The sequence below is a fragment of the Dioscorea cayenensis genome, chromosome 6, assembly GCF_009730915.1.
Source record: "Dioscorea cayenensis subsp. rotundata cultivar TDr96_F1 chromosome 6, TDr96_F1_v2_PseudoChromosome.rev07_lg8_w22 25.fasta, whole genome shotgun sequence".
Classification (NCBI taxonomy): Eukaryota; Viridiplantae; Streptophyta; class Magnoliopsida; order Dioscoreales; family Dioscoreaceae; genus Dioscorea; species Dioscorea cayenensis.
In genome coordinates, this window is record NC_052476.1 from 2,312,574 (window position 1) to 2,330,512 (window position 17,939).

At 32.5% G+C, this 17,939-nt stretch overlaps 1 protein-coding gene across 2 annotated transcripts; it reads left to right on the forward strand.

Annotated features, from left to right (window-relative positions):
* Window positions 1–12,027: 12,027 nt before the first annotated feature.
* LOC120263549 (O-fucosyltransferase 7) lies at window positions 12,028–17,578 on the forward strand. Of its 2 annotated transcripts, none has more exons than XM_039271499.1 (12): window positions 12,028–12,316; window positions 12,998–13,087; window positions 13,304–13,413; window positions 13,497–13,564; window positions 14,486–14,574; window positions 14,654–14,834; window positions 14,942–15,070; window positions 15,184–15,317; window positions 15,400–15,613; window positions 16,712–16,896; window positions 16,989–17,084; window positions 17,162–17,578. In XM_039271499.1, exons 4-12 carry the CDS (start codon window positions 13,553–13,555, stop codon window positions 17,301–17,303), a joined length of 1,182 nt encoding a protein of 393 aa, XP_039127433.1. In that variant the 5' UTR covers window positions 12,028–12,316; window positions 12,998–13,087; window positions 13,304–13,413; window positions 13,497–13,552; the 3' UTR covers window positions 17,304–17,578. The 2 variants fall into 2 exon arrangements, with proteins under 2 accessions (XP_039127433.1, XP_039127432.1); XM_039271498.1 differs by having other exon boundaries at window positions 13,313–13,413.
* Window positions 17,579–17,939: the final 361 nt, after the last annotated feature.

Sequence of the window (17,939 nt, forward strand, 5' to 3'; positions counted from 1 at the left end):
GCCACTTTTTTGTTGGGGGGTGGGCCGGCCCAACTGGTTAGGCCCGTTTTGACAGCTCTAGCAGCCGATCTAAGGTTCCTTCTCGTCTCCTCTCTTCTCTTTCCCATGTCCAGGTATTGTTCTCCTCACATGCTTTGAGTTGCTGAGGTTTGGACAAAGAAGCAAGTCCATATGAAGCTTTTCATTACAAGCACAATGATTTTTACATGCTTGGTATCCTTTTCTCATGAATGGATGTTTAGATTTTACAAAGCTTGGCATCTCATTTTTTTGGTGAGATTCAATACAACTCTTCATGTCATCCTTTCGCCAATCCATTTGAAAGATGGTTTTTTAAAAGGTTTTCAATTTGTTATAAGAAATTTTTGTTTAACTATACAACATTTGAATTCATATGCTGTCATTATAGACACATACTTTATCCCCTAATGTGCAAATGTGAACCAAAAGTTATCCTCATATCAACCTTGTAATCCATTAATTAATTTAGTTTTTTTAGTGAAAAAATAAAACATAAATTGTGTATTTAAAAGAGTAATGTATGTTTTTTTTAGAAATTGGCAAACATAATTATTACAATAAAACAAGACAAGGGAAGAGTAACTTAATTTAGGGTTAAACAAAACACTCCAAGCAAAACCATATACAATGTTTAAGAAAATAAATTCATATCCTTTCCTTTCTTATGCTTGGGGAAGCATAGACCACACACACCACTACTCAACAAAAATGAAAAACACGTCAGAGTCACTTTTCCCTTGCAATTATCCATCATCATAGTTGGGGGGGAATACAATAAAAATATAAGAACTAATTTTGATACAAAATTCCAACATAAGATGAAATTTGTACGCATGCTCTATGATTTTTAAAATGGATATGAAAGTTGCCAATCTTCTATACATGTTTTTCTATCATGTTGTAAGTCATATCAACTTTCCAATTTCACTGAAAGTTTTCAATTAGATTATATGGTTGCTGAGATTAACATATAATTTGCATCTGTAGATAAAATCACATATTAGGTAGATCAAATTATTTGTTGATTTAATTTGTCAAACAACACAGAATCACAAGCTTGGCATTTAGAATGCATGTATGAGATCTTATTTATTCACCTGTTATATAAAAGCCATCCTTTTTTTTTTGACAGGTCCTTCATGTATGTTGGTTCCATGCTAGCATGTGAATTACCCTGTGAGATATATACAATCAAAATTGCAGCGATTGCTAAGGTAATCTTTTTCTTTTTTTTTTTTCTTTTTTTTTGCGTGTATGCACTTGTGACTTAGGATGTTATTTATTTCAACATGTCATGTTCTTTACTAAATTTATTATTTTTACAATATAAAAAGTTCTAAACATTGTTCTGCTAAAGTTAAAAAAAGGAAAAAAAGAATAGCAATAATAATATTCAGCAGATGTCTAAGACTCTAAATTATTAAAATAAAAATATAACATTGAAAAATTATATAAGTTGATTTAGGTCACGGCGACAATAGTCTAGTGGTAAGATACTTAACTTCTTTATAGGAGGTTGAGGATTTGACTCTTCCCAATGTATGGTTGAAGTCAAATAATAACAAAGAGAGTGTGTGGGGTGGTTTGCCCACATCATAAAAAAAATAGATTTAAGGGAATTATAACCAAAATAGAAGAATTATAATAAGAAGCAAATACATAATAGAGAAGATGGAGAATAAGCAGGGATTAATTTTTTGGGTGGTCACTCCACTATCAATTTTGTTCAAATTGCTCACCCAGCTTTAATTTGAATCAAATTGGTAACTTTAATTTAATTTGATTTCACCGGTAAGTCACCCGTGCGTTTCCCAGCCACCAATGCTAATGTGGCTGCAGGAGAAGCCCAGTCAGCAACTTAATCACACATCATTTAGCATAAGTGGCATGCCTCCATAGACAAAATTTGCCATATGGACAATGAACCCTCCACATCAATCATCCTCCATGCCAGCATTATACCATGTCAACCAGCATCCATGTTGGCTAGGGACAGTGTTGTTCATGAGAGGAAGACAAGGGCGAGAAGGCCGATGCCCTAGATGATTTGGGTTTCCTCACCAAATCTCAAGAAGAGGAAGACAAGGTAGGAGTTTCGTAACTGGTGAGGGTTTCAAGCAAGGGCCAAGCAATTGGAAGTGATGGCTATTAACTGCAAGAGACGAGCTGCAAATGAGGAACCACCCTAGTACTATAAGATAATCTTTGGAAACCCTAACTCTCAGTTGTAGGTTTTTTTTTCTTTTTACCATTTTATTGTAAGGACGGTGTATTTGTTCTGCATTTGAAGTAAGAGTATTGTTGTTGTTCTACATTTAAAGTATAGAGTATTGCATTGTTGTTGTTCTGCATTTTAAGTAAATAGATATGTCTTTTAAGGAGGGACAACCAGAGGTCTGGTCCCTCAACATGATGATTGTCTCCTTGTATGTGTTCCACAACATAAGGTAACTAATTAATTCTATACTTATGAGTATGAGTATTTTTTTGGCACTCCTTGTAAGTAACATGTGGCAACCAAGATGATTGTCTCCTTGTAATATCAATAATTTAATTACAGAGCATAAAAATCTTGGGTATTATAAAGAAAATTGATTAAAGTTGTAGCTGGTCTCAAATTGTGAACATCAGACCTTGTATTCAGTAGTTCTATAATGGTTAGATTTTTTATGATTCTGGTTTCATCCATGGGCTCATGGGCATTCATTCAAATGTAGTTCTAGAGGACCAAAGTTTAGTTATGATCCTCATGGATTAAATGAATGACAATGATTAGTAAGGGATAAGAAAAACTACTTGTAATGTATGTGTTCTTCGTGGCTAGATACATCACTAGAGTTGTTAGAAAATAGAAATGGTGCCATTTTTGTACTTTTATTTTGTTGTTAAAGTTAGCATGGAATCATAAAAACATAAAAGGTAGGCACAGTGTGCAAGAAGAAAAGTACTGGAGTTCAGTGGCAGGAACTGGAACCAAATTTATTAGTCTCTATAGAATGACAAACAGTTAGGCCTCAGGCCTGCCTCCAATGCAGGTCTCAAGATGAATCCCTGTCTAGCATTTCTTAATTTGTATCCAACAATACACTCTATTTTAATTTTTTTTAGTGAGAAGTACTATCAATACATTAGATATGAATGTATGAAGGATAAGAACAATGGCATGGTTGGTAGAGAATAAAAATTTAGAAGCATTATAGTGTTAGTACCTGGTGTAAGAATAATATGCACATTAATCATTAATGGTAGTCTTTCATTTGCAGTCAATCAGAAAAAAAAGGTTTAGTTTAGCAACACTAAGTGTATGTACACGCTAATAATCATGTTGGAAGCTAGTGAAAAGATGACTATTTCTAATGAATCGGCACCTGGAGTCAGTGAAAAAAAACTTCTTAGATTATGCATGTATTTTCTCTAAGCTAATTGTGTTTATTTGACTTTGGTGTCTTATAATGCAAGGATTAGCAGCATTAAGTGCATATCCAGAGTAGTGGGTATGTTGGAACTTAGTGATATGAGAAAGCTATGGCCAACTTTTGCGTTAAACATATCCATACCAACTTTAGAAAAAACTTTAGGGTGAAAGTTGTTAAAGGCCAACTTTGGAGCAAGGTTGTCAGACCCGGCTAAGCCCAGGGGTCAGGGGTCAATGGGTTCGACCGGGTCGAACCGGGGTTGAACCGGGGTCAATAATTAAATATAAAAAATATTATAATAATTAATAATAAGCAAATATAATATTAAACCCATAATTATATTATAAAAACCTACTCAAATTTGATATTTAAATTGATAAATGACCTTATATACAATAGAGTTTTCTAATTATGTCATTTATTTTTACATTTTTTAAATATTTATAAATTTAATATATTAATATATAATTATCGAACTTCTCTCGATGTTATGTATTTATTTATTTGTTTATTGGTTGATTTTGTTAAAATAAATAAGAAATTTAATTCACTAATTCTTATATCTCAATTGAGTTTTTATTTTGTTTTAAATTTTCTTATATTTTTTATTTAATTAAAATACTTTAATTTTATATTTTATAATAAAAATTACACTCATTTATTGTTTTATTTTCTTAATAAATTAAATTTTTTTAGAAAAGTATTTACATAACACATTAATATATTTTTATTTTTTTAAATGTTAATTTTTTTGTTGGTATGCTTATGATATATATATATTGTAATTCTATTTATTGATTATAAATTATAAATTAATATTAATAAATATACACGATTTTTGTGATTTTTTTAATGAGAAAAATAATAATAAATTATTAAATAATGTAAAAAAAAATTAAACATTGTGACCCGATTGACCCGGCCGGGTCAACCGGTTCCTGGTTTAACCGCCCGGATCACCGGGTTAACACCGGGTTTTTAATACCCGGGTCGATGGGAGTACCCTGCCGTGACCACATGGCGGTTCCCGGTTTTTTCGGTTGAACCGGCCGGGCCGGTCCGGGTCTGACAATCTTGCTTTGGAGTTGTGCCACAGCAACAAACATACCTGCATTTGAGAAAGCTATGGCTAGATTGAAAGACTTATATGAAGTTGCATTTTAGTATATGAATAACGTAGACCCTCAACATTGGAGCAGATCACACTTTCATTCAAAATTCAAGTGTGATGTCCTTCTAAACAACATGTGTGAATGCTTTAATTGCCACATCCTAGGGGCTAGGACCAAGGGGTTTGTTACTGTGAATGAGTTAATTAGAACCCAATTAATGATAAGAATACAAAGAAGAAGAGACTTCATGAAAAAAATCACAACTACCCACTGCCCTAGGATACTGAAGAAGTTAGAAAAATTCAAGGAGATGAGCTTTCTCTATATAGCAGCATGGTCAGGAGGGTCACAATACCAAGTAGTAGGACCAGATGTCCAATATGTAGTTGATAAAGATAAAAGGAGTTGCTCTTGTAGAAGGTGGCAATTGACTGGCATTCCTTGCAGTCATGCCATTTCAGCCATCTATTATAATAAGAAGAAACCTGAAACCTATTTGGATGACTAGTACAAGGTGAGCACCTACCTTAACACATATAGCCACACATTGAACCCAACTCATGGCAGGGACTCTTGGCCAAAGAGTAATCAAGAACCAATGATTGCCCCTAATCCAATTAATAAGAGAAGGGGTAGGAAAACAATGATGAGAAGAAGGGAAGCAGATGAAGATGGTAAAGGGTACACCAATGGGAAAGTCAGCAAGAAGGGACTTACAATGAGATGTAGTATTTGTGGAAATGTAGGGCATAATAAATGATACCATGGACAGGTAATTGTGATCCTTTTTACTTTATATTATTTGTTTATTTGTAAAATGCTACCACTAATTAATTGTTACAATGTGCAATGCAAAGGAAAAATGAAAGTGTGCATGGGTAGGTGAATGTAGAGACAAGTGACGTTCAGAACGAAAATCCCATGGACAACATTGATTCCCAAATTCTACAAGAGCATTTTACAATGGTAAGTACCTTCTTTTATTTTTTAAACTAAACCACCAACTTTATAATCCAATGTTTAAGTCATTTATGCTTAACATGACACAGGTTGATTCATTAGCCTTCGGTGATCGATATCCTTCACAAACCTTACAGCTAGGCAACGAATTTGAAGAAGCCATGTCACAGGTGTGCTCCAATTATGATCATGATTAATTTTTAGAATGCTTGCATATTCTTCTAAACTAATTTATATTTGTTGGTTAAAACTATAGGTCATAAATGAATATGATCAAGGCCAGTCCAACCAAACAATTCCTACAAGACCAAACCTTAATAGTAGAGGGGGCAAAAACACCAGGAATACTCCAGAGAGTACCAAAAAATTTTCACAAAATGCTGAAAGACCATTAGTGTCAAGGCTCATGGAAGAGACAAGGAAGGACAAAGTAACAAAGAGAGTGATGCTACAAAGAGAAGGAGAGTGTGGCTCCCCCAGGAAGAGCTAATTGAGAAATTAAAGCATGTCTTCACATTGATCAATTGACCATTGGCTTTTAAAGTTTTTGGTTTTTTCCCCTTTGCTAGTATGTTTTGTATGTTAAGACACAAACTCCTATGTTAATGAAGATGCTTGGCAAATTAGTATGTTTAGTACTTTCTAACAGATTATCTGAGCAATCTTGTATTATAATATAAACAAATTATTTTTTAATTATTGAATGCAAAGGTGATTGCAATTAGTATCAACTGTAATTTTGTAGATGGTGGTTTTAGAATATATATCATATGTAATTTATATATGTTTGGAAATACCAGATGAGATTGCAAATTGCACTAACACATGAAAATTTGGTTAAGGTTAATGATTTGATTATATTAGCTGAGCATGAAAACTAAATCATTAACTAAATGGATTGTTTTGGTTAAGGTCATTGATTTGATTATATTAGCTATGCATGAAAACTAAATCATTAACATTTAATTTTCTAATAATCAACTCTCTCATATGAATGCAAGAGATTAAAGTCTTCATTTTATTTGCTTAGAATCAACTTGTAAGCCATCTTGATTTATTAGACTCATTCTCCGGCCACCGTCCTCTCTTCTCTGGCCACTATCCCCTCTTCTCCGATGACCATCATCTTTTTCTCTCTCGCTCTCCCCTACTGATTCTGATGCCGATGATGGGCCACCGTCCTCTCTTCTCCGGCCACCATCCTCCTTTTCTCTCTCGTGGCCCCTCTACTGATTCCTACGCGGATGACTGCCACAATGGTTGGTGCTCCTCTTCTCTCCGCCAGACGACGATGTCAACAACCATTGAGGATTGCCATCTCTTGGGACGAAATGATGAAGAAGATGGCTGGCGTGGATGTCTTCTTCTCCACGTGGCGGGCTAAATCCAACGTGGATTAACTTAATTGATGGTGGGTGTCATGTAATTAAGTTGCTGACTGGGCTTCTCCGGTAGCCACATTAGCATTAGGTGCCGGGAAATGCATGGGTCACTGACAAGTGAAATCAAATTAAATTAAAGTTACCAATTTGATTCAAATTAAAGTTAGGTGACTAATTTGAACAAAAGTGATAGTTGAGGGACTACTCAAAAAAAATTAACCCAATGAGCAAAGATGAAAAATAGAAAATGAAGAATAAATGTAAAAATATAAAAAGTTAACAGTACCCTAGGAAGAGTAGGTTTGGAGAAATTTTTTTTATTGATTATTTTGACTAAACCAACTTAAATAATAATTTTTTTAAAAAAATAAATCACCTAAAATGTTTTTTAAGAAAAAAATGATTATAAGTATAAATAAGTGATCATAAAAAGTAAGAAGTTAAAGTGTATGGAAAAATACATAATACAAACCATGATCTAATAGTGATAAACGAGGAGGTGGAGAGCATGACAGAGCTTTTAAAAAATAACTGTATAAAAGGATTATCTACCCATAGTCTCACTGTTAATCTGAAACGTAAATGATATTTGATTGTATCCTTAGTTAAAGAACTTCCAATAGCATTACGAGAGGTGTACAAGAAGTCAAGATTATATTTAATTTCCAGTACAAAATAACACGATTTAAGTCGAGATTGAATAAGAGGAAAGGTTTTTTAATTTGAAGGAAAATTTATAAATTTATGAAGACTCTAGAGATCATCTATGGAGTTTGTAAGTATCCAAAAGAGTCATATTAGTTACTTCCTCTTCCCTTCATTGTCTTGTTTTGATCATCAAGTTGGGTGCGTCTTTGGTCTTCAAAAAACTTGAGAAAGAAGTGCCTTTCTGGCAAAAGAAGTTAAGGATGTCACAAGAATGAAGACATACTACAAACATGCATGACTTCTTTTTTTTAATCCAGCTATCTTATCTAATGTATCTATTTATCATAATTGTCATGCATGATTCATGCATGCCTGTGGTCCATGTATGTTCACCACCTGAAAAGCATGAATCAGCACCTTGACTCATGACCTGCCATAACATTAGGTCAACTCTGTCTTGGCTTCTTCTTCTTACTATTCTTTGCAACATTTTCATCTGATTTATTAAGTTGAACTAATTCATTTTATAGGTAATAGATTTCTCAATTATGAGTTAGGAGAAAATTACTTTGTGTTTTTTTTTAATTTAATAAATATGGACATGTCATAGGTTCAAACTTAAATTTTGAGTTAGAGCAAAAATGAAATACGAACTGTACCGTTATAAGTTACAAGGGTGGTATTTTTATTTTATTAAATTATTTTTTTAGTTGTATTGATATTTTTTTTAAAAAAAATTATTTCATATTCCATGTTCGCTAAAAGAGGGTTGGGTTTTGGTATTAAACTAAAATGATGTGGTTATTGAGTTAAACAAGTTATTATTTATAGCAAAATAATTATATTAAATGGGTTGATAAACCCTTCATTCTTAATTTTTTTTAAAATCTTAATTTTAATATTTGTTTTGTTTTAAATGAAAGTTGCTAATTCCCACTCGTACAATATGAAAATGACTTCGTTTTTTTTTTTTACAAAATAAATACCAACTTAATATTTTAAAATAATTTTTTGTGGAAAATATATATTTATATATTTCATCACACACTCGCCCCTATATTACTGAAATTCACTTGTAATATATTTTCATGTTTTTTAAAATAATTACCTTTGATAATTAAGATTGTGTTCTTGTTCTTTTCAAGTTTTATTAAAGTGGTGGACGTAGCAACTAAATAACACTAAACAAATTATTATTATTATTATTATTATTTTCTCTCAAACCATGTACACATCTAGAAAAATGATAAGATAACTTAAATTATTTGTCACATCAGTAACTATTCACCAAAGTACACTTTTCATTTATTGTGGGTAGCATGGGAAATTCTTGGATCACTTTATCAAAGCAAGTCAAATGGTTTAAAATATATATATATATATTCTAAATAATTTTTTAGGCATGCTATGTATGTCCATAGAATCATTAAACAACAAGCAATGCATGTGTAAATCAGTCAACTATTTTGACTGATTTATCAAAGTTCCACCAATTAATACTATATCTTAGATATCATACTTAATCCTAAAGAGTGATAGATTTGTTATTTATATCAAAAAAATGATTAATGTAATTAATGAAGTGATTAGAGAGATAGATGTTATCATAATAAATACTTGATAAAGAGGTTAGAGATAGAGTTGTAGTTATATATATATATATATATATCATGATTATTGTGACTAAGAAGTATTCACTATGTTACATCATAAAATGTCTATTTAAAAAAAAAAAAATCATGTTCTAAATTACATATTCACATACATAACTTAAATATTAATTTTTACATTCAACTTTACCAATATATTTAAATATATATTTATCAATATCACTTGAAATACACAATTTTAGTGGATGAAGATAGAAATAAGTAAAATGGGAAATATAAGTTAAAATTTTTATGAAATTTTTCATTATGTGGACAAAGAGAAAACAGTTAAGGTGGACACCGGGAATAGATTATAGTTAGAGAAAAGGGAGGATTTAAATGAATAAATTTATTTAATTTAAGGTGTTGAAATGAAGATACATTTAGTGGAGGGACTAAAAGTAAATGATGAGCTTTAGTGACAAATAGAGATTGTGATGTTTTTTTTATTGTTTTTCTAAATAATAAAGAATGATTTATTAACAACTTTAGCTTGACGAGGCAACAACCACTTCACTCGTTTAATTAGTATTAATAGTACTAATAACTATTGGGAGTATTATTTTGTGATAATTAATGCATGAAAATTTTCTTTTGAGCATTTGCATGGCACATGCTCAAAGCCAAGTTAGCCAGCCTGTTTTGCACGCTTGCCCATGCATCAAGCAAAATCTAGTGTTAGGGTTAGGGTTTGCTTGGAAAGTTATTATTTTCCCTGATTTACTCTCTTTGAAGGTGGTGTCTACACTAGGGTTTTGTGTGTGTTTTCTTGAGAAATTATATATTTTTTCTTTTTACATTTACAAAATTTTAATTCTTATTTCAAGAATTTCTTTTAATGAATTATTAGCAATGTTTCTCATAATTTAGAATGTTTATATAATAAATACTCACAATTTAGAAATTATTTATTACTTTTGAGTGTTTTAAAATTACTATTATTATTATGCTTAATTTGAATGAAACTTTTATAGTAATTATATGTTTACTTATACTTTACAGATTAATTTTTATAAATACGAATAAACCATATGATGGAATTGGATATACGAAGATGACGGTAAACTTTTCATGTGACTCTAAATTTAAGTAATATATTTGAGTTTAAAAATAATAATAAAAAACATAAAAGTTATGCCTTGCTTAAGATGGCTTCTTTGTCCTAAAAGGCTAATTTAAAGACTAAAGGTATCTTTGACAAGTCTTTAGCTTTGCCCTAGTGTTCTTTTGTCTCTGAATTTATTATAATAATAATAATAATTATTATTATTAATTTTATTATTATATCTTGAGTTTTAGAATGCAAAATTTGGATTATCTATGGTACAAGGTCTAGTATTTAACTCTAATAACCTAGTTTTTTTAAAAAAATATATATTAAATAGTATTTAGCTTATTAATAACTCTATAAATTAACTACATCATTTAATCAAAGTTGAAGAGCTTTCACAAGTCTATTCTATATTTCTATCATCATCTTGTCAAATACTTACAAACAAAACCTCTCACTTTCCTAAGTCTTTCATTTGCCCCCACTCTACTGGATTCCCTATGCCCTCCATAAATAAATAAATAAATAAATAAATAAAAATGCTTGTTAATTAATTTCATGCATTTATATAATAAAAATCAGATATTAATTTAAATATGACAAATTAAACACTTCTATAGGGCTTGGTGCCTCTCAGAAAACCAGTCAAAAAAAAAACTAAATTTTAATTCAGTTATATCCAGATAAAAATTCTTATAATCAAATATGATTTTTTTTTTAAAAAAACCAATGATTCTTCAAATATCTCTTATTGTCTGTTATAAGTATGATGTCAAGGGAACTTAATTAATCAATGAATTATTTTAATATTTATTTGTATTTAGAATAATTTAATGTCTGTTAAGTCACGTGTCCACTCATTGTATGTACTAATTGTTGAGAATTCTCTTTTTTTTTTGTACAAAATTCTCTAAATTTGAATTTACAGAATTATTATAATAATATATTGGAAATAAAATGAAGAATTTTTTTAATAATAAATAACAAATAAAAAATAAAGAATAAAAAAAACAGTGATATTCACATATTGCAAAATCAGTGAGGGTAAGATATTTAAAAGATCTTAACTTCAAATCTTATGAGACACAATGATGATAATGAGATTTTTAGTGGGAGTGTAGTCTGATAATTAATTTTTCAATCCGTGTGGATGTTTTCAAATAATGTAGACTATTTTCATTAAAAATTTTTTTATAAAATCCAACACTAAATTTTACAGTACTTATTTCGTTTCTTTTTACTAATTGTCAACTTTTACCTAGTTCACACCGATTAAGAAAAGTTAGTTAAAATTAGTTCGTTACCAATATTTTATAAAAATTTTTATTATTTTCAAAACTACTCCTATTTAACCCTCATAGTGGAGTATATAATTTAATAATTAGTTAACTGTGATTTATTAAAAATTATATAAATACATCAAATTAAAAAGTAAATTTGTAAAAAAATTATTTAATGCTATATAAATTTTTTAATGTGATAAATAAAAAAATAAAAAATAGCTGTAAAATATAACAACTAAAAAATCAACATAATGATAACGAAGTTCTAGAGTTACGGTGATAGGTATGAATTTATTGTCTAAATTTCATGTCAAATAATGAAAGTGTTGGTTGAAGAATATAATGTTTGTCATTTTTATTAAAAAAAATTCATAAAATCCAACATTTTAATTAAAAAAACACCTTTATAATCGGAAGGAGTGAGAGAGAAAGAGAGATGGGGACATTCCAGGAAGGAAGTTTTAATTCTCACAGGAGCATTTTTGGAAGGATAGCGGTAATTTTTCCGCTAATTTAGGGACATTTTGGGAAGGTTGGCGGTAATTTTTCTATCCTCACGGGGGCGTTTGGGGAAGACTAGCAGCAATTGCGCAGTTGTCAGTGCTTTCACACTCCCACACGCTTTAAAGTGCGAGAGAGAGAGAGAGAGAGAGAGAGAGGGAAGAGAGAAGGCGATGGAGAGGAGAAGGTTGAGCCTTCGATTGATGAGGAGAGTGATTACTGTCGCCGCGGCGGCGATCGCTGTTGGAGCGTTGTTGGCGGTGCACGTTTTCCGTTCGTCGGAGGTTCCAAAGGTGGCCTTTTTTTTATGTTTTTGTGTGTGTTTTTTTGGGGGGTTGTGTTTGATTTATTATTTGGGGATTATTTGTGGTTTTAATTGATGATTTTTTATTTTTTTAGTTTTATGGTTCTTTGATTGGGTTTTGTTTGTGATTTCTGTTTAATGGCCTGGTGTTTCTCTCCTTTTTTTTTTTGTTTGTTGATTTGATTCTTTTTTTTTTCTTTGTTGTTTTTGAGATGAAAATGTTAGGCATTTTGAGAGATTGCAACGATGATTATAGCCCTCACTTGAGATCAAATATTTTTTTCTTTTAGAGACTCTTGTTGTTGTTGTTTTTTTGAGTTTTTTTATGATTTTTTTCTCAGGTGTTCAGTTTTCTTTTCATCATGGAAAGAAGCTACATCTTTGACACTGGCTATTACTTGGATTTTTTTGTATTTTTTTATTTGAATTTTGGTTCCTTTCTGAAGACTTTTTCTTTGATTTTTTTTTATTGAAAGAAACCTTTTTTTGTTAACAGTAGCAATTGATCCTTTTACTTTGGAGATTTTCTTTGAAAATTTGTTGATGTGAAGTTACGAAACATTCCCTTTTCTTAAATCTTCCTTTCTTCAACATTTGAATGTTGGTCTAATGATAATTTGTTTGGCTGTGATGGATTACTACTTATGATTCGAGCTGTTCTTCTTGGCAGTTGAGAGAAATCGGATATCTTGGTTGGAGTGGCGAGCTTCAGTGGACGCAAGAGTTGACTCCTCCCCAGCTCTCTAAACAGCAAGATAAGGTGGTCTACCTTCATTTCTTGTCATTGTAATTTATACTTTTCATGCTAGTTTAGCTTAGTTGTTTAATGCTAATTCGTTTTTTCCATATGTTTGTTGAGGTCCAATTCAAATAATTTTCTTGTATACGTTTCTTTAAGTATAATGTACTGTAAACTAGTCATTTGTTAAAATGCAAAAGCAGTCATGCATCCTCTTTCATTGTTTCACTCCTCTAGACTTGACAGTTGTTAGGCAAGAGCGAGACTGTGGAGTTTGAAACAACTTTGGAAATCACCTTCAAGACGCAATTTTGTCCAGTGCGTTGCGCCCAGTTCATCATATACGCGTAAGAGTACTAGCATGTAACATTTTTCCTTTTGATTCGTTGTTGTGGTGAGAAATTGGATTGATTGTTTGGTGCTGTTTTAGCTCCTGTTGAATCCAGGGGTTATCTGCTAGTTCATACAAATGGTGGGTTGAACCAGATGCGAGCTGGGGTGAGTTTTCTCCTATTCTTGTGATTGTTAAATCCCCATAATTTTTAGAGCCAATTCCTTGATTGGTGGTAGTCTTTTGAATTTCGGTGGGTTTGCAGTTTTTCAAGTTCTTATTAGTTGATACTTTGACTTTGATATCTTTGTAATTCTATGTAAATTTGACTTTGATGGTTGTTTATTAGTGTATATGGCAATAACATATTCATCAAGGTAATTAATGCTTGGTTTTTTTAAATGGTTGCAAACTTAGTTGACCAAATGGAAACTTATTACTGTATGTGAACTTGGGTGCTTCAGAGTTGGTGAAATCTTGATTGTGTATCTATGAACTGGATAACCTTCTTATATTAGGCAATCTCAAAGGAATCATCAATATGTTCCCATCCCTTTGTCACGTGTTTGATTTCTTCTCAAACATACACTGTATCCTAGAATCTTGAGTTGACAATAGCTGTGATATAAAAACATTAGTTTTCATATATTAATGGAAATAAGAATTATTAATTTTGACTCTTCTTGAGAGGTTTAAGGGGACCACTTGAAACTGAAATCTTTCCAATGTTTCATGTTGAATTATTGATAATGATTTTTCTGTTTCTATGGTCAGATCATCAGTATTCTTTGTAGTTGGTATTCGACATACTTTTTTGCCTGTTGTCATGTATCATGAATGATATTCTTTTGTTCAGAAAACTGAATTGATTGGCAGGTATTAATTCCTTTCCTTATTTCTAGTGTCCTCTGATTCATGGAAGGGACGTGTTGTCTATGTTGTGTCACACACAACGTGTGTCGTGTATCAACTTTGATCTTGCAAGGTCTGATTGGGGTATTACTCTTCCAACTTTTTGTATGCTGAATGGAACTTGGCAGAATTCAATTAATTTGTGATTTTTATGTGCATATTAATTTGTATGGCAGATATGTGACATGGTGGCTGTTGCTCGTCTTATTAATGCTACCCTTGTTGTTCCAGAACTTGATAAAAGATCATTTTGGCAAGATTCTAGGTGAATTTTCTCTGTTATATTTTATGTGTTTTCCACTCAATAGTTCCAATGGGTTAATTATGAAAATTTGGAACAACAGCAATTTCTCAGATGTCTTTGATGAAGAGTATTTTATTCAGTCTTTGGCGAATGATGTAAAAATTGTAAAGAAGTTGCCAAAGGAATTTGCAACTGCTACTAAAGCAGTAAAACATTTTATCAGCTGGTCGGGTGTTGAATACTACCAAGGCGAAATTGCTCGCTTGTGGGATGATTATCAAGTATGTGTTCTATAACACTAGGGTGTTCATTTTATATCGGCGGTGTGTTATGTTATTAAGTGCTGTGTTTTTAGATTGAACTCGACTTAATCACTCTTATGTAACAGGTTATTCGTGCTGCTAAATCAGATTCACGTCTTGCCAACAACAATTTGCCTGCTGACATTCAAAAACTTCGTTGTCGAGCTTTTTACAATTCACTTCGATTTTCTCCACGCATTGAGGCATTAGCACATGTAATTTCCATTCCTTAAAGTTGTAGAACTACATAGATTTTCCACTTTTATCTGCTTATATTTTTTATGTTCCGTCATGCATCCATGTACTGACTGCATTGTTGACCCTGCAGTTATTGGTTGAGAGGATGAGATCATTCGGTCCATATATTGCTTTACATTTGCGTTATGAGAAGGACATGCTTGCTTTTAGTGGGTGCACCTATGGTTTGTCTCTGGCTGAAGCAGATGAACTAACAAAGATCAGGCAAGTAATTGTGATGGTCACTTTCACTTGTTGGTGTAGTGCAGTTGTATGAACTTTGAATATGCTTCTTTGGTTTATGCAGAGAGAATACTTCTTATTGGAAGGTGAAAGATATTGATTCCCAAGAACAGAGAGTGAAGGGATATTGTCCATTGACTCCAAAAGAGGTTGGAATTCTTCTCTCAGCTCTCGGCTATCCATCCAATACTCCAATCTATGTTGCGGCAGGGGAGATATATGGAGGTGACTCTCAGATGGCCGATCTAAGGTCTCGATTTCCTACATTGATCAGCAAGGTACATGTTACATTCCTCTGCATTTAGCATGTTTAATAAATTAATATTTATTTGAACGCTGCTGGTCTAATGTTTCTGTCACCAATCTTTTGTATGAAATTATTTTATCTTCTTGTGTTTGCTTTTAGGAAGTTATGTTTAACCACACGGGGCTATTTTGCCGAGTTCCTTAGAGAGCGTTGTCTCGCGCCCCTAGGTATTCTTTACCTACCCACCTGTGTCGGTTTCGGGTACAGGTACCCTTTTGTTGAAGGTCGTTCGAGCTTTTCCTGGGACAGTTGGCTGACTCGGGACTCACGACAACCCAAGAAACATGATTCAGGCGAGTCAAAATAGTGACTCAGAGTCAGGATGTTTTTGGTTTTAGTTGCTCAAATTTATGGGATTCTGAAATAAATCTTTGATAATTCAAGGAAGAATGCATAAATGTTAAAAAAAACTATAATTTATAATTAAACTACATTAATGAAAAGTGCAGAATTTTAGTCTTCTGCAATCACAAAGAATTAAGTACTTTTGCATGATTCATTATATGCTGATTAACCATAGAAAGAGACTGATTAGAATGTTGCTGAAATTACTTAGGTCTGATTTTAACTAGAAATCTTAGAGGGGAAGCATAAATTGTAGGGAGGGAACCAGGAATGGATCAGCGAGGATTCTTTATACAATGATTTATCCAGTAAACTTAGGTCTGATTTTAACTCGACTTGGACAAGTAACAGAATGATGGAGAAAGCTAGGATAAAATCTATCTGAGTCAAATACTTTTCTAAGATCACCCAAGTTAAACTTCACCTTATGACCAAGTCAACCATGGATGTTGTTTAGCTTTTGGTATTTTACTCCTTGTAATGAGTTGGTACTCCATTTTCTTCTTCAGCTGTGAGGTTTGCATTTAACATTTAACAGTAAAAATCAGAAACTGCTCTAAGAGCAATTTTTCATGTATTAGATACTCTGTATCACCAATGAACTAAATCATTGAGGGAAAGCAAGGTAGACTTTTATCATCTCTTTTGTGTCCAATGATATGCAGAAATTTAGTTTATTAATTTGCAGCCTTATTTACAACTTAAATATAAACATTATTTTCAGGAAAATTTGGCATCATCGGAAGAGCTCGAACCATTCAGTCACTACGCGTCACAAATGGCAGCTTTAGACTACATTGTATCAGTGCAAAGTGATGTTTTTATTCCCTCGTATTCAGGGAACATGGCAAGGGCTGTTGCTGGTCATCGTAGGTACTTGGGTCATCTGAAAACAATCAACCCTGACAGGTGCCGAAACAATCCACTTGTGCTTATTAGCAAATCAACTACAAAATCATCTTTTCCGAGCACTTAATGTATCTGATCCCTCTTTTGAGCAGAAAAGCACTAGTACATTTGTTCAATAAGCTCGACCGAGGCTCACTTAATGAAGGCCGGAAACTGTCTGAAACAATCATAGAACTCCATAAAAGAAGGTACATAAATTCTAATAAGACATACCAAAATACCCGTCCTTATTGTTACTGTGTTCTTATGAGCAAGTGTTTGACAGGCAAGGTTCACCGAGAAAGAGAAAAGGACCAATCTCCGGCACAAGAGGCAAAGAGAGGTTCCGATCAGAAGAGGCATTCTACGAAAACCCTTTACCCGATTGTTTATGCCAAGAAGAATCTAAGTTCATGCACCGGTCATAATCATGTACATACAGTAATTAAAAATGGTTCTTTACGAAGTAAATTCTGTGTCGTCAGTACGAGGCCAAGGGGGGACACGATTATCTTCATATCTTGAGCTTCAACTGATGAGCTTTATTTGTAACATAGATGGTGTTTTGAGGATAATGCAATTGATCAGTATCAAGAATGTATACTAGTAATTGGTTGAACATTTTGGGGGTAATAATAACAAGCACAGTTTGTGTTTTGGGTTGGGAAAACATTAATAAAAGGAGGTGAATTTGTTTGTCTTTTTTCTTTTGTGTGTGTGTGTGCTCATTTTCAATGCCATTACAGAAATTACTAATGTGGAAAAATTTTGATAAGACAAGTTAAACTTTTAGGGCTTCTTCTTCTTCTTGGCGCGCATGCTAAGCTCGCATTCATGGCGAGGGGAAGAGGACGAGGTCAGAAGCTTGTCATTCAGAAAGATTTCGTGGTGGCTGAGGGTGATAGATCTGTGATTATCCATGATGATTTCCATGAGGAAAAGGAGTTGAGAGATCAAAGTGAAATGGAGGAACAAGCCCTAATCTCAAAGCCATCAATGGAGAATTTGAAGGCTTTATCCACTGATAATCCGATTGTGAATGAGATTTCAGTTGATGATGAGTG

Bases quoted from the DNA above. Each gene is read 5' to 3' on its own strand.
- LOC120263549 (XM_039271499.1), top strand. The intron at 15,071-15,183 runs GTAATTTCCATT...TTGACCCTGCAG, and splicing joins GCATTGAGGCATTAGCACAT to TTATTGGTTGAGAGGATGAG. The intron at 15,614-16,711 runs GTACATGTTACA...CATTATTTTCAG, and splicing joins TTCCTACATTGATCAGCAAG to GAAAATTTGGCATCATCGGA.